This window comes from Trachemys scripta, chromosome 10 (genome assembly GCF_013100865.1).
Source record: "Trachemys scripta elegans isolate TJP31775 chromosome 10, CAS_Tse_1.0, whole genome shotgun sequence".
Classification (NCBI taxonomy): Eukaryota; Metazoa; Chordata; order Testudines; family Emydidae; genus Trachemys; species Trachemys scripta.
The window spans coordinates 15600812-15625711 of record NC_048307.1 but is presented as its reverse complement, the minus strand read 5'-3'; the positions used below and the strand labels follow the sequence as shown (position 1 = coordinate 15625711).

General features: G+C 43.4%; 1 protein-coding gene across 1 annotated transcript; it reads left to right on the top strand.

The window, feature by feature from the left end:
• The first annotated feature begins 5995 nt into the window (after window positions 1-5995).
• On the top strand, window positions 5996-23754 carry KDELR2 (KDEL endoplasmic reticulum protein retention receptor 2). Its single transcript, XM_034784098.1, has 5 exons — window positions 5996-6202; window positions 17191-17291; window positions 18705-18863; window positions 20551-20803; window positions 22513-23754. Exons 1-5 carry the CDS (start codon window positions 6112-6114, stop codon window positions 22545-22547), a joined length of 639 nt encoding a protein of 212 aa, XP_034639989.1. The 5' UTR covers window positions 5996-6111; the 3' UTR covers window positions 22548-23754.
• The last annotated feature ends 1146 nt before the right edge of the window (window positions 23755-24900 follow it).

Here is a 24900-nt window from a genome sequence, read left to right as displayed (position 1 = left end):
CTAGAATGCCAGATACCATACAATTAATCCTGGATCAAGCAACTTCTCCAGGGATCAACAAAATCTGGTTGCTCAACTAAGTATTCTTCTAAGAAAGAAAGAAAATTGTACTTACTGGCCCTGACTCTCTTACATCAGTGTAAAACAGGTGTATGGTGCCACTGAAGACACCAATGGTCTAACTTACATTGTTTTTCTATGGAATGGTTGCTGTCACTTCGCATGATTGATGTAGTTCCATTTTCATGGGAATTTCAATATAGTTCTTCAAATATTAGATCTGAGTAACCAACACCTGACTTGTGCCCTCAAAATGTGGTCCTACTTGCTGCCATCTACACAAATATATTTGATGGTGCCTAAAACATATTTGACCATCTATTTAGGATGGTTGGTTCATCAGAGCTCAAATCCAATAGCTTTCCAAACACTACTAAGCCCATCTTTCCTGGGGCACTTTACAGGAAGAGTGGGGCTAAGGATATCAAGGAATTTGTCAAGGGCTGTAATGTGGACTTACAAGTTTGGTATTTAGAGCATGATGGCAGTCTTATTTGTCTTGATTATGCATCTTTGAAAATATGTAAAAATGTTCCTGTCATAGCATGGGTGCTTCTTTTAATAAACAATAATAAACTGAATTATAGTTTGACATGAAATCATAATTCTACTGACACTCAGGTGCTAAGTAAACCCTTTAAAGAGTTTAACTACAATTTATTCAGGATAAACACTGAAAAGGAAAAAAGTTGCAGTTAGAATCATTTCACTATTTTTCAAGTGACAAAATAAAAATATTTTGCTTATGAAGAATTTTCTGACTTTTCTCAAGCATGGCAACCCTTTTGTAACAGATATCAGCTTTCTACAATAATAAAGCAGTTATATTATTTTCTCAAAGTGGATGTACTGGAGTGCAAAATATGTTTATTGAAAAGCTTCCATGAGTTTAAGACTTAAAAAAAAAAATTAGCTGGGAGAACCTACTTCCTATTTCTCAGTAGTCTTTAGATGACTTACTCATATGAAAGTGTCCGTAGATTACTTTGCCTAAAGGAACAGTTGTCCTCTGCCTGACTGCCTTATCACAGCAAGAGCTGGAAAGAGTGAAAGTACTCCTTTGGAGTAGATGTATCTTTGATCTGGATATTGGACACATACCATGGTGATGAATGTCACAAGAGCCTAGGTAGGACCTTTCTTCAGGTTTAGGATTTCATTTCTTCAAAAACACTGGGTGAAAGTTTGCAACGTTAAATGTTGCAGGTGACAATATCACTGGTCTACTTGAAAGGCATATATAAGGTTTCTGAGTTTTCTCTTCCTTGCCCCATTAAACTAGAATCAAACCCCAACTTTATCTTCAAGAAGAAAACAAAAGTCACTGTGTAAATACCTATCAAGTACACCATACATTATATTAGAAGTCAGAATATGGACATTTGAACGGGCTTCCTAGAAAGTGACTAAAGCTGCCCCTATCCCATTTATCCAAATAGAGCTTTTTAAAAAGATTCCTACCTACATATGTTGTCCAACTGTCTGGTAATTACATGCATGACTGGCTTGGTCTTTACCAAAAATGTGAGAGACTAGACACGATAAGGACAAAGCACTAGGAAGCCTACTTCAATCTAAGCTTATTTATAAAGCACCCATGACTGTGATATCCAATATTGTTAGATTAGTTTGCTGATGCTTAATTAAAAGTTTGTAAAGCACTTTGAAGATGAAAGTGTTATTAGTGCAGGGGATGCATTGGCAAGGGATGGTGTTAGGTGCCCTAAAAGGTCTTTTCCACCTCCAGTTATGATTTCATGAGACCCTATATCAGGGGTTCTCAACCTTTTACTTTCTGAGCCCCCGCCCCAATATACTATAAAAACTCCAGGGACCAGCTGTGCCATAACTGGTTTTCCGCATACAAAAGCCAGGGCCGGCATTAGGGTGTAGCAAGCAGGGCAACTGCCCAGGGCCCCACACCACAGGGGGCTCTGTGAAGCTAAGTTGCTCAAGTTTCAGCTTTGACCTTGAGTGGCAGGGTTCGGGGCCCTGGACTGCAGTCCTATGTGGTGGGGCTTTGGCTTTCTGCCTTGGGTCCTAGCGAGTCTAACATCGGTCATGATTGGCAGACCCTCTGAAATCTGCTTGCAGCCCTCCTGGGGTCCAAGACTCCTGATTGAGAACCACTGCCCTAGATGATTAATCACCAGTTTCTACAATGGCAAGATTATCCACCATGTGTTTTCCTCTGAAACCAGGCAAATCATTTTGAGGGACCTTTTATTCTTTGATTTCTGATCCTACTGCTCTGCCTCCCTTCTGTTTAAGTTTAGTCTCTACCATTCTGAGGAAGTAAGATTTAGGGTTGGAATAGCAAGTATTCACATCAAAAACCCAATTCTGGGGCTAGAGTCATCCAAATGCAGATGGGCAACATAACATGTTACCAGTCACAGCTTGAATTTTAAGTACTCACAGGCTGTTAGTGAATGAACTACAGCCCCAGAAATATTCACACAAATTATGCAAAAAATTGTGCAAGAGTCAGTCTGCTCCTGGGCAGTTTGTAAACAAAAAGCAAAAATAATTGTTATCTGCTGTGAATTATTTGTCCACCTCTATTGTCATGCTGAATGTCTAGCCCAGGGGTAGGCAACCTTTCAGGTGTGCCAAGTCTTCATTTATTCAGTTTAATTTAAGGTTTCGCGTGCCAGTAATACATTATAACGTTTTTTAGAAGGTCTCGCTCTATAAGTCTATATTATATAACTAAACTATTGTTGTATGTAAAGTAAACAAGGTTTTCAAAATGTTTAAGAAGCTTCATTTAAAATTAAATTAAAATGCTGATCTTACGCCGCCAGCCTGCTCAGCCCGCTGCCAGCCTGGGGTTCTGTTCACCTAGGCCGGCAGCGGGCTGAGCAGGGCCTGCGGCCGGGACACCGGCTGGCAAGGGGCCGGCAGCCGGGACCCCAGACCTGGGGGTGGGGTTCAGGGGTCAGGACAGAGGGCTGGAGGTGTGTGGGGATGCAGGGCAGAAGGCTGGGTGTGTGTGTGTGGGTGGGTTCAGGGGTCAGGGCAGAGGGCCGGGGTGTGTGGGGGGGGGCAGGGCGGAGGGCGGGGGGGGGGGGGGGAGTTCATGGGTGCAGGGCAGAAGGCTGTGTGTGTGTGGGGGGCTCAGGGGTCAGGGCAGAGGGCTGGATATGCCCTGTTCCACCCCCTTCCCCAAGGCCCCATCCCTACCTTTTCTCTGCCTCCTCTATGGAGCAGCGAGCAGGCTGCCACTCCTCCCCCTCCCCCTCGCAAGGGCCATCAGCTGATCGGCGGCCGGGAGAGGGAGTGGGAGGGGCAGGAAAGCAGCACGCTGGGGGAAGAAGCGGGGGCTGGGGGAAGGTTGGCTGCCGCAGGACCAAGCTTCTGCCTCCTGCCCCCGCAGTGGAGAGCGGTGGGCGGGGGGGCTGAGTGGGGTTGGGGGCCGGGACCGCAGGAGACAGTGTGCACTCAAAATCGGCTTGCGTGCCGTGTCTGGCACGCGTGCCGTAGGTTGCTGACCCCTGGTCTAGCCTGTAGGAGAGAGGCCTAATATTGCTTCAAGTAAGCGTAATACCTAAACCTTAATAACACTTTTCATCAGTAGATCTCAAAATGCTTCACAAACTTTAATGTTTTTCATTGTCACAACAATAAAAGGTGAGGCAGGGAAATGCTATCATCTCCATTTTACAGATTGGGAACTAAGACATTTGTAGGGAATGTCTACACTGCAAAGGAAGGTGTGTTCCTCACTCCAGATAGTTAACACACACCAGCTAACTCAGGTTAAAATAGCAGTGATGACACAGCAACTTGGCTTTTACCTCAGGTTAGCAGCTTGAGTTCAACGTATGGGGAGCCTGAGGTTGCTATTTTAACCCAAGTTAGCTGATGTGGGTTAGCTAACTGAGTTAAGAACATGTTTTTTTCTGGGGCGGGAACAGTGTAGACATGTCCAGAGAGGCACAAGTGGCCAGCAAGTTAAAGAAGTATGGGCTGGATGAATGGACTATAAGGTGGATAGAAAGCTGGCTAGATCGTCGGGCTCAACAGGTAGTGACCAGTGGCTCCGTGTCTAGTTGGCAGCCGGTATCAAGCAGAGTGCCCCAAGGGTCGGACCTGGTGCCAGTTTTGTTCAATATCTTCATTAATGATCTGGAGGATGGCGTGGACTGCACCCTCAGGAAGTTTGCAGATGACACTAAACTGGGAAGAGTGGTAGATACACTGGAGGGTAGGGATATCATAGAGGGACCTAGACAAATTAGAGGATTGGGCCAAAAGAAATCTAATGAGGTTCAACTAGGACAAGTGCAGAGTCCTGCACTTAGGACGGAAAAATCCCATGCACTGCTACAGACTAGAGACCGAATGGCTAGGCAGCAGTTCTGCAGAAAAGGACCTAGGGTTTACAGTGGATGAGAAGCTGGATATGAGTTGACAGTGTGCCCTTGTTGCCAAGAAGGATAATGGCATTTTGGGCTGTATAAGTAGGGGCATTGCCAGCAGATCGAGGGACGTGATCATTCCCCTCTATTCGACATTGGTGAGGCCTCATCTGGAGTACTGTGTCCAGTTTTGGGCCCCACACTACAAGAAGGATGTGGAAAAATTGGAAAGAGTCCAGCAGAGGGCAACAAAAATGACTAGGGGGCTGGAGCATGTGATTTATGAGGAGAGGCTGAGGGAACTGGGATTGTTTAGTCTGCAGAAAAGAAGAATGAGGGGGGATTCGATAGCTGCTTTCAACTACCTGAAAGGGAGTTCCAAAGAGGATGGATCTAGACTGTTCTCAGTGGTACCAGATGACAGAACAAGGAGTAATGGTCTCAAGTTGCAGTGGGGGAGGTTTAGGTTGGATATTAGGAAAAGCTTTTTCAGTAGGAGGGTGTTGAAGCACTGGAATAGGTTACCTAGGGAGGTGGTGGAATCTCCTTTCTTAGAGGTTTTTAAGGTCAGGCTTGACAAAGCCCTGGCTGGGATGATTTAGTTGGGGATTGGTGCTGCTTTGAGCAGGGGGTTGGACTAGATGACCTCCTGAGATCCCTTCCAACCCTGATATTCTATGACTGGCCCAAGGTCACACAGAAGTCTGTGGTGGAGCAGGGAACTGAACAGCCTCCCATGTCCTAGGCTAGTGCCCTAACCATTGGGACAAGATTAGTTGTGACCTCTCTGCTTTGGAACGTCTTCTCTGCCACAGAGTTCCCAATGTAAGTGGCTAATAGATCAAGCAATCATACATAGCTTGTCTACAAACAAGATTACAGCCTTATACGATGGCAATACCCTTAGCCCGCTGCAGGGAGTGCTAGTGACTATGACAAATACTGCACTTGCAATTAAATTGACTTGCAAGACTCTGGACTCCAAAAATCAGCATGAAGCTAGCCAGGCCCAAGTCAAAGGAAACCTGCTCCGAGCAAGTCAGCTAGTCCAGTGATGTGACCCATACACTAAGCGAGAAATGAGTGCAGGAGTGCCCCAAGAGGGGCAGGCCCTTTCTGAAACACAGTGGAAGACACAGTCCCTAGCCCAAGACCAGTATGTCCTGTCTGGCACCCCTGGGGATGGGGACAGGAAGGGACAGTCTTCTGCAAACCTCTTGCCCTCCTTACCTGCACCCCGGGGCGCTGAAGCACAGCCCCGAGCTAGTCATGCCCAGAGTGCAGATTAAGCTGCTGGATGGGGGGGTGGGGGGAGCGGGTTAACTCGTGCACCCGGCTCCGTAAGCCCAGCAGCAGCTCTGGCCGAGCACTGAGTGACTTGTCTGGAGGGGCCACACTAACAGCCAGCCGAGGGGGGCCGTATCTGCTGCTCGCGCCGCGCCCCCCCCGCGCGTGCCAAACGGGCCTGGGGACTCGGGGGCGTGCGAGCGCGCTCAGCCCCGAGGCGGGGGGGGGAGGGAAGAGGAGGGGGCGTGTCCCTTGCGGTGGAGGCGGGGCCTCCCGCTCCGGTTTCCCAGGGTGCATTGGGTGCGCTGGCTGTCTGGCCACGTCTCCGGGCCACGTCGCTCGGTGCCCGTTGAGCTCTCGCCATCTTCGGTCCCCGGCTCCGGGCTCCCCTGCCTCCGCCATGAACATCTTCCGCCTCACCGGGGACCTGTCCCATCTGGCGGCCATCATCATCCTGCTGCTCAAGATCTGGAAGACCCGCTCCTGCGCCGGTGCGTGCCCGGGGGGAGCGCGCGGACTTGGGGGAGCGGGGCCTGATCCTTCCTGGGCGGACCGGACTGACCAGAGCCGACCCGCGGGAGCGGGGACTGATCCACCCGAGGGAGCGGAGCCTGATGTTCCCTGGGAGGACCGGACCGACCCGACGTGGGGGAGCGGGGCCTGATCCTCCGATGCGGGGAGGGGGATGGAGGGAACTAGACCGACCTGGGTGTGGGGGGGGAGAGAGTGGATCGATCTCGCGGTCTCATCTCAGCCCCTTCTGTGGGGAGACCCGCTTTTCCACAGAGGCCTCTGCCCCCCCCTCCAGGTGTGGGGCACCCCACCCCAGGAGTTGCCTCAGTTGCCAGGGTATGGGGCGGCGAGGGGGGTTCCTCCCTTCCGCCCCCCGGGGCACTGAGGTGGGGAGCGGTGTCTTTGCTGGGGAGGGGAGAGAGGGATTTCTTTGTGGGGGCATATTTGGCTGCTCCAGCTGCTGGAGAGAGAACTGTCAGGTCTTCATGGGGTACTCACAAAATCCCTAGCAGCAGGGAGAAGGGGGGAGTTTTCTCTGAAGAGCTGTCCCGCGTGTAGACAACATGAAGACTTCCCCTTCCCAAATGTGGGAGGCTTGGGTAGATGTGAATCAGGGAGACGCATCCTTGCCCTTTCGCCCCCGAAAAACACCCCGGGGCTGGGGTAGCTCTAAATAAAGGCGATGCGCTTCCATTGCCTCCTCGTGTGACAGCTCTGATCATGTTACAGATTTAGTGGCTTTAAGCAGTTGCAGTTATTCATGCTTCAGTCCCTGACGCGCTGCAGAAAGCACTAGTACTTTCCTCCATCCTACAGTTGTGCAGCTCATTCCTTATGTAACTGCCCGGCGCAAAGCGAATGAATGGGGAGATGGTTTGGAGGAGGGAAGAAACGAGTCTCCTGGAAGGCAGGCAAGCGTCACTTTGCACAACTCCATCAGAGTTGCAGAAATAAGATTAATTTCTTAATTTTAAGTGAGCTGTGCTCATTCTCTGGCAGTTTCCAGCCTAAATTTTCCTCTGTCTGTATACTTTCCTTCTTTAAACACAGATCTAATTTGCAACGGGTAGGCTTTGGTGCAGATGTTTGGAGTAGCTGACATTGCAGTTTGCAAATCCTGAAGTTTCTCTTGCTGTCTTACTATTCTATATCTAATCACACTAATTTGCACTCTTAATGCCTTTTTCAAAAGGCGTTACGTTGCCATCCTATTAGATTCGGGGGGTTTGAGCGGTTTCTCACTTATATTGCCAATTGCAATAGAAAATTGGAAGCGAATGACTGAATCCGGGCTTGAGAATAGGCTCTCAATTGGGATCCCTGGCCTAGTCTGACGTGGCAGCTAACTGAAGGTGTGGTGGATTGGGCTGCTAGGAAGAGGGATGATGTTGAATTCTGGCTGTACGGTGTCAGCTTTTCAGAACCACTATTCTCATGGGTCTGTAATTTAGCTGTGTAAATTCACTGTCACTGCATCGGGGGAAGGCTTGCTTCCTATTGTACATTTATTAGTGCTTTGTCTAGTCATAGTCTTAACTCTCTGCTACAGAGTGGAGCTTCCCTGGACTGGTGTGTGTTTAAGTAGGGGAAACCCCAGTGTGTGGAGGGATCCCCTGGATGGTGGTTTAAAAAAAATTGCTCAGGCTCATGATGGATTCCCCCTCACTTAAAGTTTTTTTTAATCAAGATTGGATGTTTTTCTAAAAATATGCTTTAGGAATCCTTTTGGGGACTATTATACAGGAGGGCAGACTAAATTATCACAATGGAATCTGTATCCATAGAGAAAAGTGATTGGGCTTCTACTATTTCACTCAGTGAACAGTAGAGCTATCTGGAAATAGCTTTGGAAGCAGTTTTCTACCATTGTACATTGTTCCAGAACGCTAGAACTACTGCTGCTCCAGTAATTCAATCTAGGTGCTCCATATATGTGTGTTAAATAATCTGCCCACCCAGCAGCTATCTGTAATACCAATTCTCCTACAGCCTGGCCTTCAACTGGAGCTTCTTTTCGCCATCAGTGAGAGCAAGTATTCCTGTAACTAGTCCTTGCTGTCACTCGTTGGCATGAAGCATTGCCTACATACTAATTTTATAGTGAAGCAGGAATGGCTAAGGTGGTGGGTTAACAAAGTACAAATAGAGAGTTATTGTAAATTAAGAGCCCCAAGGGGCCTGAGGATGGGGAGATAAAATGGATGGTATATAGAGGTAGTATGTTGTGAAGCAATTAAGCCACACTTACTACATTGAAATGTCTAATACCCTGTGCAGGTAAGCTAGATGTGGAAAGGTGAAGAATATGGAAAGACTGATATCTTGTGTCAGCTACAGTCACTATTAATTTGGTAGTTTGGGGAAACTGTTTTTTAAAGTTACCAATTTTGAGTTACAATATTTGTCACAATATATAAGTAACTTGGTTTTCTAACAAACTTTATTAGACTATCTAGCAGTGAATTTAGGATGTAGATACAATAGCAGTTCAGAACTATTTATAAGGGGCCCTACAGATTAATGTTATTTAAAACATAATCCTTGCCAGTAGAGTTTACAGTCAAAGAGCCCAATTCTAAAAATCCTTCTTGATGTGAGTCATACAAATAAGAGTTTTGGAGTACTGGGCCCCATGTCAAGAAACAAATGCAAAGAAAGGCTTGTGGTTTGGGAGTTTAAAAAGACTTCCAACCCTGGCATATGAGATATTGAAGAAGGGCTATATTGAAACCAGTGACTAAGATGAAAGGTTATATTTTCTATTGATTGAGTGGTTAAGGTGCTAACCTGAGATTCAGAAGATCCTGGTTCAGTTCCCTGCTTCACAAGACTTCTTATGTGATCTTTTTGGAATACTGAGGTACTTATTATATCAGCAAACATACAATATAAAATAGAATTTAGTCCCTTCTCCCCTCCCGCAAAGGTGCTTAATGATCAAAATGCTATCCGTTCCCCAAAGTCATTTTCTCCAGAGTTAGTAGGTTTTTGGAAACAAACAAACCTTTACCTCTGTCTCCAGTAAGTTATAGAATTGTAACATCTCTCCTGGGGGCTGCTTTTCTAGCACCAAGAAGTGGAATAGCATGTGTTATATAGGGCCCCAGACTCCTTCCACTCCCAGAATGCCCTTCTTAAAGGAAATTAATTAACTTTTCCTTAGCTCTTTTAGTAGGAAAAATCTGCTTTATGCTCTTATCTATTCCTCTTTATGAGATGGAGATAAATTTACCAGGGTTTATTTTCTTAAAGAAAAGTCAGGTGGAACTAGGGGGAAAGAGTTCAAATCCTTCTTTTCTCTTCTCTCAGGGCTCTAGCCTATGAGCCCTAACAACAACGAGTGAGAATAAATTTACTGTGGGCTTTTCTTCAGAGGCTCATCCCTTCTGTGGTTCATTTGGGTGCAAGTGATCATGTAATGATAGATTTGATGATTCTAAGGAAAGGGAGGAGTGAGAGCACTAGAATAAGGACAACGGACTTCAAAAAAGCAGATTTTAACAAACTCAGAGAACTGGTAAGTAAGGTCATATGGGGAGAAAATCTAAGGGAAAAAGGAGTTCAAGAGAGCTGGCAGTTTTGCAAGGAGACAGTATTGAAGGCTCAATTGCAAACTATCCCAATGTGAAGGAAAGATAGGAGGAGGCCAATATGGCTCCATCAGGAGCTCTTTAATGACCTGAAAATCGAAAGGAATCCTACAAAAAGTTGAAACATGGACAAATTGCAAGGATGAGTACAAAAGAAAAGCAAAAGGATGTACAGCCAAAATGAGAAAATCTAAGATACAAAATGAGTTACACCTAGTAAGGGACATAAAAGGTAATAAGTTCTGTAAATACATTATGAGCAAAAGAAAGATGAAGGAAAGTTTAGGTCCTCTGTTTACTGGCCAGATACTCAACACAGTTTAATATTAAACAACAAAGGGGCGAGGAATACAAACCAAAATAGGGAAAGACCAAGGTCATGAAAGTTTAGGTATGTTAAAGGTAGGGGCTGATTAAATTCATCCTAGAATACTTAAGTAGGGTGACCATATTTCCCTATGCTGAATACGGGGCACCTAGTAAAATTACTCATATTCAAGCAAGTTCAATGGCAATCAATCAGAACGATGCAGTACAAATGTTTAAATTAACATCAAGTTGACTGAGCCTGTTAAAAAGAAATACTGCTTAGTTGGATTCTTTTTATTTACCTTCTTGTCTTTAAGGCTTTAAGATTCACATTAGGAGAGGTGACACACACACTCTTGTACACCTCTCTCACACGGGGTGTGTGTGTGCGTGCGACTGACCGACCCAACCCTCCCTGCCTGGTGCTCTCTGCCTTCCATGCCTGGCTGGGCCCCCAGGATGGACCCACCTCTCCTGGTACCGGGCATTGCGTCTTCCCAAAGCAACACATGGAGTGGGGGGGCATGCAGGGTCACATGTCCCCCCTCACCCCACCCCCATTTCTGTCAGGGTTCACACCAGAATGTAGCCAGCAGTAGCCTTTCGGCACTGTGCGGGAGGGAAGGGAGAGGAGCTGCCTCCAGCCGCAGGAGAAGGGGACTGGGGGAAAGGATGACCTGGCCCATGTCTTTGCAGAGCTCATCTCATCCCTGTGGCTGGAAGCAGCTTGTCCCTTCCTGCCTGCACAGTGTCAAAAGGCAGCTAACACCTTCAGGCTGTTGCTGGCCACCAACATAACCCAGCCATCTCCTGTCCCCCAGCTACAGTGCGGGCAAGAAGGGGTTAAGCCTTAAGGATGCACTGTGCACCAGGACCCAGGGAACCTGACTACAGGGGCTTCAGCAAACCTGGTCAGAGAGTTGGATCGCCAGGGAAGGGTGCCTAGGGGGCGGAGCAGCCCTGCACTCCCTAGGGGCAGGACCCGAGGGGGGTGGCTGAAGAGGGTGCTAAGCCCCTTCCCAGAGGGCTGCTGTGGAGCTTGCAGGGTTGGGATGTAAACAGGCTGGAAATCACTTCCTCCTTCCACCACCACACCAGAGCTTAGCTGAGTGGTGGAGAGGCTTCCCCATGCCAGCGCTGCACAGGGCTTTGGCACATGCAGGGCTTGGCTCCTTCTGGCCAGCACCCCAGGCCAGAGAGTCTTGGGCTTTCCTGAGGTGCCAGCCCAGCCAGAGGCGGTAGGGAAAGGAAGGAGCCTGCTGGCCAGACTATTGGTGAGCTGAGTGCTCCGACCAGGGGCTGGTTCTCCGCACAGTGCTGGAAGCAAGATGTGTCCCACCGGGGGAGATATGGGGGAGCCATGGGACTGGGGGGTGGGATGAAGGGGAAAATCAGGGAGAGGATAGAAAGAGGAGGAGCACATAAAGGGCTGATGGGTGAGCAGCAGAGGAAACACATAACTGGCTGCTGCCTGGCGCCTGCCCATACACACAGCCCTCATAGCACACAGCCAGTGCCGGCCGGAAATGGGCCAGGGGGCCGGGCCCTGCTGGCTGAGCCAGCACACAGTGGGGGCTGTGCTGATGGACCGGCAGAGGGAGCGGCTGACCCCACAAGCTGCATCTTCACCCTGCCACCAGCTTTGCACACCTACCCCCATTGTCAGCCACTGGACCCCCTCACTCACTGCCAGTGGGCAGGTGGCTGGTGAGCAGGGATCCAGTCAGCAGCCGGATCCGCCAATACTGATGGGGTGGGGGATAAAATACGGGACAATTTGCCCGTTTTTAAGAAAAAGTCAGGACACCTGCAGGAGGGCTTAAATATGGGACTGTCCCTTTAAAATGGGACATCAGGTCACCCTATACTTAAGGAACGAGCTGAGGCAATCTTGGAATTGTTAGCAGTTATCTTTAAGAACTCTTGGAGGACTGGTAAGGTCCCAGAGGCCTGGAGAAGGGCAAACATAGTACCTATCTTTAAAAAGGGGGAAATAGAGCACACAGGGAATTATAGACCAATCAGCCTGACTTTGATACTTCAAAAGATGCTGGAACAAATTATTAAACAATCAGTTTTTACGCACCTAGAGATTAATAGGGCTATAAGGCATAGCCAGCATGGATTTGTCAAGAACAAGTCATGCCAAACCAAAGCAAAATTTCCTTCTTTGACAGGGTTACTGGCCTAGTGGGGGAAGCAGTAGATGTGCTATATCTTGATTTTAGTAAGGTTTTTGACACAGTCCCACATGACATGCTTATAAACAAACTAGGGAGATGCTGTCTAAATGAAATTACTATAAGGTGAATGCACAACTGGTAGAAAGACTGTACTGAAAAAGTAGTTTTAAGTGGTTTGCTGTCAAACATGGAGCGTGTACCTCGTGGGGTCCTGCAGGAATCAGTCTTGGGTCTGGTACTCGTCAGTATTTTCATTAATGACTCGGATATTGGAGTGGTGGGTGTGCTTATAGAATTTGCAGGTGACACCAAGATGAGAGGGATTGCAAGCTTTTTGAAAGACAGGATTAGAATTCAAAATGACCCTGACAAATTGTTGAACTGGTCAAATTCAACAAGATGAGATTGAATAAAGACAAGTGCAAAGTACTTCTCCTAGAAAGAAAAAATAAATAACTACAAAATGAGGAACAACTAGCTACGTGGTAGTACTGTTGACAAGGATCTGGAGCTCATAATGGATTATAAACTTAATATGAATCACTAATGTGATACAATTGCAAAAAAAAGTACAGTATCATTCTCGGGTGTATTAACAGGCCTGTCCTATATAAGAAATGGGAGGTAATTGTCCTGCTCTACTCAGCAGTGGTGAGGCTTCAGCTGGAGTACTGTGGCCAGTTCTGGGCACCACACTTTAGGAAAGATGTGGACAAATTGGAGAGAGTCCAGAGGAGAGCACCAAAAATGACAAATTGTTCAGAAAATGTGACCTGTGAGGAAAGGTTTAAAAAAAACCTAGGCATGTTTCGTCTTGAGAAAAGAAGACTGAGGGGGTACCTGATAATAGTCTTTTAATATGTTAAGGGCTGTTATAAAGAATTGTTCTCCATGTCCACTGAAGGTAGGACAAGAAATAATGAGCTTAATCTGCAGCAAAGGAGATGTAGGTTAGCTATTAGGAAAAACTTTCTAACTATAAGGGTAGTTAGGACCTGGAAAAGGCTTCCAGGGGAAGTTGTGGAATCCCCATTGTTGGAGATATTTAAGAACACGGTAGACAAACACCTGTGAGGCATGGTTTAAGTTTATTTAATCCTGCCTCAGCACAGGGGGTTGGACATGACTTCTCAAGGTCCCTTCCAGCCCTACATTTCTATGATTCTATGATTTTTCCTGTGGGAGTTTGTCATATCGGTGTTCGTTATAGTCTAAGAATTCTGAAACATCAGCTTACTCAAATTTGTTTGTAAGGCCATTCCAGAAGCACATCACCCATTATAATGGTAACAGATAACACTTCAACAGTCACTGATGAATACCCAACTGTCATCTTGAGGGCTTTGTGCTATCACTTACAAAGCTTGTTTATTTGATCAGTTTGTAACTTAACACCAAATATGCATGCACCCTATGATTTTTTCAGACGTTAAGGAAGGGTGTGAGCAAACCGACAGATGGTTTAACTGTGTGACCCCATAGTAAGGAGAAAATTAGAAATAATTAAACAAAAAAGCCCCCAAATGAGTGATTCCCAAACTGTAGTTTATGGACCACGGAGAGCTGGCAAGTCATAGTGCTGATTCCTCTTTTCCGTCTGCTTCTGTGTGTGTCCAAGGTCTGTGTTCCAAGAAGAGCTTGAAGGCCTGAAAAAGCAGCTGGAAATGAGGGGGAGACAGCCTGTGTACCTCTATTCTGAGCCACTGATTCCTAAGAGAAGGAGAGGAAATGGAGATTGAGGCCTCGAGGAGGAGGTGGTTTGTGATAGGGAAGGGGAGACCACAAGACAATTTCTGTATATGAGAAGTGAATAACACTATCAGTGTTTGAGAACCCCTGCCTTAAATTGTTCTGGTAATGTATTAGATTAAGTTAGAGGAAGGAATTCAAGGGGAGAGCTAATTAACTCAGGTAGTACTGTTCATTAGAGCTTCGGCAGAAAAACAATCCAGATTTTGGATAGCCAAACTGCTTATTTAAGCTTTTGAATTAGGGCTTCAGAACAATATTTATCACACCAAACAGCAACTCAGAAATAATTACTAGGAATCTCTTTGTGTTGAACTCCATACAGGATGTTTCTGCTGACTTTATTTAATATCATTATAAATTTCCTTTTTATGACATGGAAGTCAATATAAGATGCTAAATAATGTGCTTCCATGAACTATACTCCTGGGGGAATTCTACGCCACTGCGCACACACAGAATTCATGTCCTCTGCAGAATATAGATTCTGCTGGAAAGGCGCTGCAGTTACACTTTCACCTACCAGGGGCTGCTGTGGCTCCAGAAGAGAGGGCAGCCAGCAGAGAGGGAGGGGGAAGAGGCTGCGTTCCTCACCATGGGGACAGGTGAGGAGGCAGGGGATGGACAAAGTGTGGCACATGGGGTTGCTGGGAGGTCATAGTCTGGGGTTCAGAAGGGTTAGTGGTGGGGGATAGATTGGCATGGCTAAGGTGCTAGTGGGGTGACAGTATAGAGCAAGGGGCTAAATGGGAGGAGGGCTGCAGGGTCACATGGGGACAGGGAGGGAGGCTGTGGGGGTACAGAGGGAGAGGGCTTCAGGGTCAGAAGGGAATGGGGGTACAGGGTGCTGGGACACATGGGGACGGGGCAGATGCGCATGACTGAATGGGAGGGGCTAGAGGTCAACCAGGGTCTGTATGGGGGATGCTCCCCAACTCCCTAACAATTCCCCCGCAACCCCGCCCCCCAAAAAAACTGTTACATACTTCTCCCACCCACATTCAACAACCCTCCTGCTTCCCTCCCAGGCTCTTTCCCTCTCCCTCAATTCCTCCAGTACCCCTGACTTCCACAGGCCTTTGCACTGCTTCTGAGGGATGTTGAAAGTACGTTTCTATATTGTAGTTTAAATGAATTACTTAGAGTTCTGTATTAATATGCCTAGTAAGGAATCTATTTGTCAAAAAAAAAAAAAAATCCTGAATCTTTTTTTCCTCTGTCTACGTTGTTACAAACATACTTGCTGGCAGGTATTTTGAAATAAATTGCCAAAATAATTGAAACTGGCATGATTATATTGTGTTATTTTGACAAATAAATATGCAGAATTTTGCAGAATTTTTAATTTTTTTGGCACAGAATTTCCCCAGGAGTAAAACTGTCAGGTACAGATTGTTTTCTGTAATCCATTTCAAGTTAGATTGTTTGCTCTGCAAATTAACTCATGAAATTGATTTGTTCTTCTGCAATATCCCTTCCCAAGTGTTAAAGATAACCTGCAATTGCAAGGGCTCTCAAACTACATGATGTATACCCTAAATGAGCAGGGTCAGAGGGCCATTATGCACATTTTAAATTGACCTTTTTCCATCTGGTAGGTCCTGGAATCAATACCTTCCATGGGACCAGCTGCTCTGACTTCACATTCATCACTGAACCTTACTAGAGGCTGTAGCCAACTTGTATGGGAAAGACAAGTCCATATTTTCTCCAAAAAAATGCCATTTTAGAAAGATTTTTTTTTTTTTTTTAAATCTACAACGGTTTGGAGGGGGTTATTTTGGGTTGGTTGGTTGTTTTGTTTGTTGCAAATCTTGACTTTTCACAGTAGGCTGATTCAAGTCTACAGTAGGTTCTGTACCTGGCCTGATGCCAGGTATAATTGGCAGGTCTGGACTTCAGGGGCCAAATAAATGGATTTACTTTTATATTCAAAATATTCTAAATGCCCATTTTCACAGCTTGAGAACTCCATTCAGCTGTGACTAATGGTGAGTGGGGGCTTAAACCATAAATTTCATTTTTTGGAAAGTGAGATTGCAAAATTCCAACTTAGAAAAGATATAAACAAAAACTATATAGTGTTTGTCTATTTGCATAACTGAAGATTTTAAGCTTTTACAGGTTTTACTTTATTATGCTAAGATTTAGATTATTGGCAGTTGGTTGATACTAGAGAGAATGTATTAAGCTTCCCAAATAAATGTTTATTACATATGAAAGTTGTAATAAAATACCTAATTAAGAAAATATTACAATTAAGCTATTCAAGTAATATGGACTTTTTGTATAAATACAGTTCATTTAAGTGCAAAGCATTGTTTTATTTACGGGAAATTTTACTCAAAGCATTTCCCTCTCTGCATGGAGAGCATCATGGTTGAACTTTCTCTGTATTTTTTAAGGACCTGATCCTAAAAGCCATTACTAGGAAATTAATTCCATGGACCTTAATAAAGAGGAGTAAAGATTTGCAGTGACAGGTTTTAACTTTTATAGCAACTAATAAGCACACTTTCTGACTATTCTATATAAAATTTATTTGCCTAATCATGTGGAGCAATTGAACTGTAAGAGTAGTTTGCCACATTCACTGTTAAAATAGCTTTAATTCCTTTCAAGTCACTAAGCAACTGGTGTTTGTGTGCTCCTCTTATCCTGGAATATGCAGTATCTCTTGTTTACGTGCAGTATCCTTGCATCTTTGGAGCTGTCCAGTATGTAGCTAATGTATAGGGGCATGTGACAACATGGGTTACCATACAAAGCTAATTCTCACTAATATAACTGAGCTCTGCTATATAGAAACCACTAGTGGTGATACTAAACAGATGGCGTAACCTCCAAAAGTATGATCTGCAAACTGTATGGCTTCTAATAACTTTAACTAAATCTTGTATCATGCTGGCACCTTTTCCACTGCATAGTTTAGTGATGCCAGTGCACCTTAGTTTGATATCACTAACCTGCACAAACTCATGACATTGTTGGTGCTTCTCTTAGTTCTGAGAAGTCAGTCTCTATCCTCATTGTGCAGGGAAATCCAATCCTGCACTTTCATCATTTACTTCTACACCTTTAGCAGCAAACATTGTCCTTTGTTATATATAATAATTATTTCATTTATTGCTTTAGGTATTTCTGGGAAAAGCCAGCTTCTCTTTGCTCTGGTCTTCACTACCCGTTATCTGGATCTCTTCTCTGCATTCATTTCATTGTATAACACATCTATGAAGGTACAGTATTCTGCATAAGTGAGAAAGGCTAGTCATTGTTTTGCACACACAATTCCTTTAACAAAAGCCTCTTCTGGTAGGTAGGTGATGGTCTACTGCATTGGTAACTTAAAGGACAAAGGAGCTTCAAACAACGTATATGGAAATTTGCACTCCATACAAATACTCTTTCCCACCAAAGAAACCTTCTATAAGCTCTTAATATGAGGAAATATGACATCTAAATCAAATAAAGCTGCAACTATAGAAAATTAGTAATTTGTTAAAAACTGTGTAATAAGATGGACTTTTCATTATGGCGTTTAGAGCTTTATGAACATCAGTTATCACAACATTGTAAGATAAACCATATACTGTGTGTAAAAACAGGTAATCTGACTTGCCCAAGGTTGCTCAAGAAATTAACAGCAGAGCCAGGAACACACTCCCGGAATCTTTTGTCCCAGTCCAACACTCTAACTGCCACTAGATTATATTTCTTCAACTTTCATGTTCACTTTGATGTGTGTACTCTGGACATTGATGGGGTCATGTTTCGTTACTTTGGGCATATTTGAATATATTTATCTTTTAATTTTTGCCTTTTTTAAACATTATTTTCTGCATAGAGTCTGACAAAGCAGTGGAACAAAGCACACTGTGTACAGTATTATGGTTAGTCAGTGATAGAAAAGGAAAAAAAAATAGAAATCAACAGTTCAGGGCTTCTAGACATGTGCTCTTTCTCCAGGCTGTGTGGCTTTTAAAGTGTTAGATCGGCTCTGTTGAGTAAGCATGATGCTGTTGCTACATGACAGAGCATGCATGAGGATCAGGTCTGTGTTTCTGATCACTGCATAAATTTTCTAATATCTATGTGCATGTTGCACTGTAATTTTCAACCATTCATAACTTCATATTTTTCAGAAGTCCCAAAGCACATACTAGTAATGGGTTATGCATATGTACAATTTTAAGTTTAAATGTTTGGCACTTTTTAGTATCCCCTTCACAATTTTTCTACAAGAGGGAAAATGTATTTTTCCTCCCAATCCTCTCCATTCAAACTTCTGAAAGAGTTTTGTTGAAACTTCCTTTAGTCACTGTTAGCCAGAAGTAAGGTATGGAAAAATGTAGAACTAAAGGTGAAATGTGAAAATAGAGGGTTATATTGGAAACTGCCTCGCATCCTGTATGACAGAAGCCATCAGGTTATAACTTGTATAATTATTTAGATTAAAAATGTAGAACCAAGAGTTATTGGCTTTTGAATTAGTACTCTATGAAGAGGAGTAAAACACCATTCACTCCTTGTATTCTTTTGCAGTGTCATATAGACAAACAGTAACTTGGGTTTTTTTTGTAAACAGTCATGTATTTTTTTTTGTTAGGGGGTGTACAATCATATTTGTGTTCTGTTTTTTTTCTTATTAGCTTATCTACGTTGCTTGCTCATATGCCACTGTATACCTGATCTACATGAAATTTAAGGCTACCTACGATGGAAACCATGATACATTCCGAGTGGAGTTTCTGGTGGTTCCTGTTGGTGGACTCTCGTTTCTTGTCAATCATGACTTCTCCCCTCTAGAGGTTGGTTGAGGTTATTTCTGGTATTTTAAGTTTGTTGGTTTTCTGTAATAATGTAAAGATGATGTAATTTTATTTAAAATATGCTTTCAACAGTTAGAAATGTTTCAGTATGAACAAATATTTTGAGGGTGTATTGGACATTAAAGACATTTCTAAAAGCCCATTTGTAAAATACATCCAATGACAGATATGGTGGTCCTGCACCCCTCACATACCTTTAAACTCGCTGAACTTCAGTCAGAATGTCGTCTGTGTAAAGAATACAGGTTATGGCGCTTGAAAGACTGAATTTAGTGCTCCATTGGATGGTCACTTCATTGTTTTATCAAACAGAAGCATATATTGTTCACCTCGCACTCATGGCTGTGATATTAATCCAGCAATATCATTTGTCTTATGTTTTCGGGCATTTTTCAAGCTTACCAGACTGGCAGCCAGTGAGATTTTGGTGCCATCTGGTGAAACCAAACAGAATTACAAAAATTCTGAATCATTATACTGTATTACAAACTTCTAGAGTATTTACAGAAATTGTAGCCACACTAGAAATACAGTAAATTTATTTATCGTTTATCAGCACAGAAAATAAATGCTTCCCTATAGTATAAAATACTCCTGTATATATTTTAATTGGAGTGAAACTGAATTTTTCTAGGCCATAGGATTGTCAGATTTCATTAAGGAAAGTGTCTTAATATTGTCTTGATGTCCTTCATTGCAACATTTTGTTTTTAAATCTCTCTTTTTTTTTTCTGTTGACTCATGAGCTTTCAGCCAGTGTTAAAATGCTCAATTATTTTGATTTCCATGGATGTTGCAAAACTTGAGGCTGGACGCTCTTTCCATTTAGGCATAAAATGGAATTTTACCTTCTTGCCTGATTTTTATTTGGAGATTACACAACAACTGTAGGTTGATAAGTTTTTTTTCCCCTCAGTTAATAAGGTAAATGGATAAGAATTCTCTTCTAGTCAACTGAAGGTTTTTTCTCTACTTTTTTTTTTTTACTTTTTTCACAATTAGAGCCTGACCCTGCAACAAGTGAAGTCTATGAACGTTTTGCTACTGGGTTCAGTTTGTGCAGGATCATGCTCTAATTGGGGGTGCGTGTGAAAGAAAATAGGAGGAACTTACTCATCCGCTTTGGAGCGGAGCTGGAGTGCGGAGCAGTGGAGTTGCAGGTTTTTGCCAGGAGCTGGAGCGGAGCCGGAGCACAGCTCCAAAGCCCTGCAATTTACTAGCCTAAGATTCTTTGTTTAAATTCTGATCCAGAGAGATGAAAAGTGGCCTCAGCAATTTGGAGACACTCAGCATCTCACAGAATCAAGTCTCTTAAATGGATTTCAGGGTGCTGCAAATCTTTAACTCAAAGGCACATACTAGGAAGCATTGACTTCATCCGCAAACCACTGCTGCAGGCTCATTAGATAGTTGATTCAGAGATTCTCTTGTCTACAGTCACTTTGGCTGTGACTCATCTCAGGAACAAGTCTATGCAGTTTTCCTACTTGTCCTGATTGGAGAAGGTTTTGTCTGGATTTGTGACAAGGAGGACTTGTCAAATTACTGTATTTGTTCATAAAATTGTTTGGTTTGACCTCAATTTTTACCCCCTGAACATCTTCCTTACTCATAGGCATGGAGGGAAATTAGTGGTATTGAATGTATTTGCCTTTTTTTCTTTCAGATCTTGTGGACCTTCTCTATCTACCTTGAATCAGTTGCTATCCTCCCCCAGCTTTTTATGATTAGTAAAACTGGGGAAGCAGAGACCATAACCACTCACTATCTTTTCTTCTTGGGTCTGTACCGTGCCTTGTACCTAATCAATTGGATTTGGCGCTACTATTTTGAAGGATTCTTTGATCTCATAGCTGTTGTTGCTGGTGTGGTCCAGACCATTCTTTACTGCGACTTCTTCTATTTGTATGTTACAAAAGGTAAGTAGTACAGTAACTGGCAGCATCAGGTTGTATTATAATACCCCGTAGTGTCAAGCATGGTTAAATTGACTTTTTTCTAACTGATTGTCTGTACTGAGGTCACCAACTTGTTAATATTATGTGTAAATTATTACAGTACATTTTTTTGGTAGTTCTGGGCCTTTTGAGGGCCTGTCTCCACTACAGGTGGAACCATGGTTCTGATGAGTCTCTGTGACATAGTTAAAACTAATGTAATTCAGTGTATTCACATTGCACCTTTTTTGGGGAACAGTCATGTCATCCCTGCTTCCTGAACCCTATAAAATCAGCACAGCTCTTCCACACTGTTTAAACTGGTAGTACAAGTCCGAAGGAGCGTCTTTCAAGATGGAGACAAATAAGACAAATAAGATTTGAGTGTATTTTATGTTGATCTCAGCCCTGTAGAATCTGTTAGCTGTTCTGCCCCTCCTCATATTTCCCCCCATCTTATCACCCCAAAGTTGCATAATTGTGAATCTTATTACTTTGGTTAGGCCCACTATGGTAGATCACCACTACTGGTTCATTGATGTTATCATACCCTGGCCTGGCAAAATTCATGATGCTAGAATTTAAGAATTTCCATGTGTACACAGGGGACAGAGTGGAACAGGCTCTTCTTTCCATATACAGTAACTCCTCACTTAAAATCGTCCCATTGGGAATATGTTCGTTTAAAGTTGTGCAATGCTCCCTTCTAATCCCGTTTGGCAGCCGCCTGCTGTGTCCACTGCTTGCAGGAAGAGCAGCCTGGTGGAGCTAGCTGGTGTATGGTTGGAACCAGGGTGGACTATCAGCTCCCTGCTCCCCTAAGTTCCCTGTGCAGCAGCTGCCCAGCAGGCTAGCAATTGCAGCTGTCCTTCCCCCACTGCCATGTGCTGCTCCTGCCCTCTGCCTTGGAGCTGCTCCCCGAGACTCCTAGCTTGCTGTGGGGGAGGAGGAAGAGGGGGACTAATGTCAGGGTGTCCCCATCCCCCCTGCTCCTACACCCCACTTACCCCATCTTCCATAGAGCAAGGGGGACACACGACAGAGGGAGCTTCCAGGCAGTTACAGCTGCAGTCCGGTCTCAGCTTGCTGATCTAATTAACAAGGCAGTGTACTTCTGACCCACTCTTCATACTTAAAGGGGAAATGCGCATCTCTCTCTCTTTCTCACACACACACACACACACACACACACACACACGGTGTGTGTCTCGGTCTCTGCCCTCCCTCCTTTCCTGTTGCCTTGTACAGTAGAGTGTGAGAGTTAACCCTTGAGTGCTCAGCCAATTGCTAGTTCATCATTTAGCAGTAAGGCATTCCCTGGAAATATCCCACCCTCTGACTCCTCCACCTCAACCAAGCTTCACAATCATCATCACTGTGTACCAGTAAATATTTGGTGAAAAAAAATTCCCTGGAACCTAACCCCCTCATTTACATTAATTCTTATTGGGAAATTGGTTCGCTTAAAGTAATTTTTCAGGAACATAACTACAATGTTAAGTGAGGAGTTACTGTACTCTCCCACGGAATTAGTGGCAGGGAGATGAGAGTTAGAGCATTATAACCTGATTATAGAGCATTTCTTACAAAAAAGTGATTCTGTCTGATAAATTGTATTCCTTCACATACTTCAACAATTTGTCCATGGATACATCTATTTATTTAGTAACTTTTCTCTTTTTTTTTCCTAGTACTAAAAGGAAAGAAGCTCAGTTTGCCAGCGTAAGTGCCAAAAATCATCACCAGCATCTGTCCTTCCGGATGCTTGGACAGAACAATCCTTACCACAAGCAAAGGCGAAGATGCTTGAGACAGAAAGTCAGAAATACAACTCTCTTTTTAGCACAGATAGTCATCAGTGGCTCTGTAAGAACAGAGGAAAAACAACCAGCGGATTTCTGTTTGATGCATCTTGCCTCTATCTTTTTTATTACTATGTATAAAGATTTTTTACATAAAGAAACTTATACTGTATTAATAAATTCAGTGTGTAGTTTCAATTTGAATAGTTCCAAAAGTGAGGTTTTGTGAGGTTGTTTATGACCAGAAATAAGTACAAACACTTTTTTTTTTTTTAATTTTCAAGGATTCTTTCAAATTACTGATTTATTTCAGTGCACACACGTGTGTGCTTCCTGATGGATGGTAATCATTATTCTTCCCCTTCATTTCAATTTTCATTCCACTATATTTATTTTTTTTCCAAAAGGTGAATTATATCTGTCAACTTAAATCTGAACCCACTGATATTTGATGTGAAGTTCTTGTGACCAGTATGCTATGCCATGTGCTGATAGGGAGTTTCCTATGAAAACATGCCAGTGCCATTAAGGCTGGCAGTCATGTTTTGTTAGTTTTCTCTCTTTGGTTCCTTCCCTTTTAAAAACAGGCTGTTAAAGGATGTTAGGGAGTCCCTTCTTGTGGCCACCAGGGTGCGTGCCCTCTGTGTCTTTGATCTGTTGTCTAGGAAGGCAATCCAAGTGATAAAGTATTTGGTGGCAATGCAGGTTAGAGAGGGTAAGGTGCTTGGCTGTGTGGTTTAGTGGTAAACATTTCTATTGTGTTCTTTATTCAGGAAAAGATGGTTAAACTGTTTTGGATGTAGAGCCCTACTTTCATTAGTAGTAATATTGTTGCAGCTATAAGGATGAATAACCCATGATAGTTGTCAATTGCAGTAATCTGTAGGTGATCATTTTAAACGTCTTCAGTTTTTTAATGAATACTTTACAAGTAATGTCCATGTTCAGCTTCAAGTGGTTTTTGATGTATCACTTTTGGACAATTAGTATGATTTTTATAAACTTGTTTGAAAATCAGCAGCACCAATTACCATTCTTTATATTCTTTAAATGATTCCCTTTTTTACTGAGCTGTTGCATGATTTATCCTGTGTTACCATCCTCAATAAACATTTTATGAAATGGTGTAAATTGTATCTTTGTTCTTAAATTACGGCTTTGTATCATCCTGTGTCTGGATGAACAGTTGTAGTAACAGACGGTTGTTTAAATTAATTTCATTGTTGATGTACTGGTGTTTGTGGGGAAAATAGATGTATTATCTTTAAATACAGAAACATCTGTTAGTATGAATGTTTTAGAAAATAATCTTAAAAGTGGGAATAAATCTGTGGCTGCACTAGATTGGATTTAGAAATGTGACAGAGAAGATGAGTAGATCAAACACAAAGTGGGTATGAAAGGTCTACTGTTTTGAATACTGTATTGGGATTCAGGAGAGCTGGGTTCAGTTCTTGCCTTATACTTTGTGTATGAACTTGGATAAGTGACTTAATGTACTCTGTGCCTTAGCTCTGCATCTGTAAAATGGTGATAATACTTTCTCCCTCACAGGGGCGGTGTTAGGATAAAATCCAGTATGATTGTGAGGTGTTCAGATACTACAGTAATGAGTGCCAAATAAGTACCTGGATAGATTTCATATTATTAATTACTATTGACCTGCATTTAGTTAAATTGTATTTGTCTGGTATGGGTCCCTTTATTTCCCTCACCCGTAATCCACCTAACTTCAAATGTATATGAGATTGTTTTTCAGCTACCAGTCCAACTACTAGAGGCATTTCTATATTCTCACACCCATCCAACAGTTTTGTGACTTGCTTTTCCCACATCCTTTTCTTTTATTTCTGCCCGTATTTTGTGTATTTCTCTCCACCTTTAATATTGTTCCCAGTTCCCCATTTGTTCCCTAATGTTTCCATCTCCCCTGTCTTCCATACCTATTGAAAACCTGCTGTCTCTGACCCACACCTTTGGGGAAAGGTTTGCTTTTTTCTCATTGAAGTTAAGACTGGTTTTGATCCTAGTTGTAGCCCATAAATTGAACATAAACTTCACATGTGGGCATCTCCCTTTCTGAGGTGGCCACTTCTGTAAGTAGAAAGACTCTGTCCTGAGGTCTGTACAAGAATTCTGTTTTTTCTATACATATCCAGCTTTGGGCGAGGTGAACACGGAATATTACTGAACACACAAAAATTACATTAAAAGGACATTATTAAGGTCTCTTTCACTTGCAATCAATCCCCTGCCTCATTCATTACACACTTCCAA

Bases quoted from the DNA above. Each gene is read 5' to 3' on its own strand.
- KDELR2 (XM_034784098.1), top strand. From the start codon at position 6,112: ATGAACATCTTCCGCCTCACCGGGGACCTGTCCCATCTGGCGGCCATC. The intron at 17,292-18,704 runs GTACAGTATTCT...TTTTCTTATTAG, and splicing joins TGTATAACACATCTATGAAG to CTTATCTACGTTGCTTGCTC. The intron at 20,804-22,512 runs GTAAGTAGTACA...TTTTTTTCCTAG, and splicing joins CTATTTGTATGTTACAAAAG to TACTAAAAGGAAAGAAGCTC.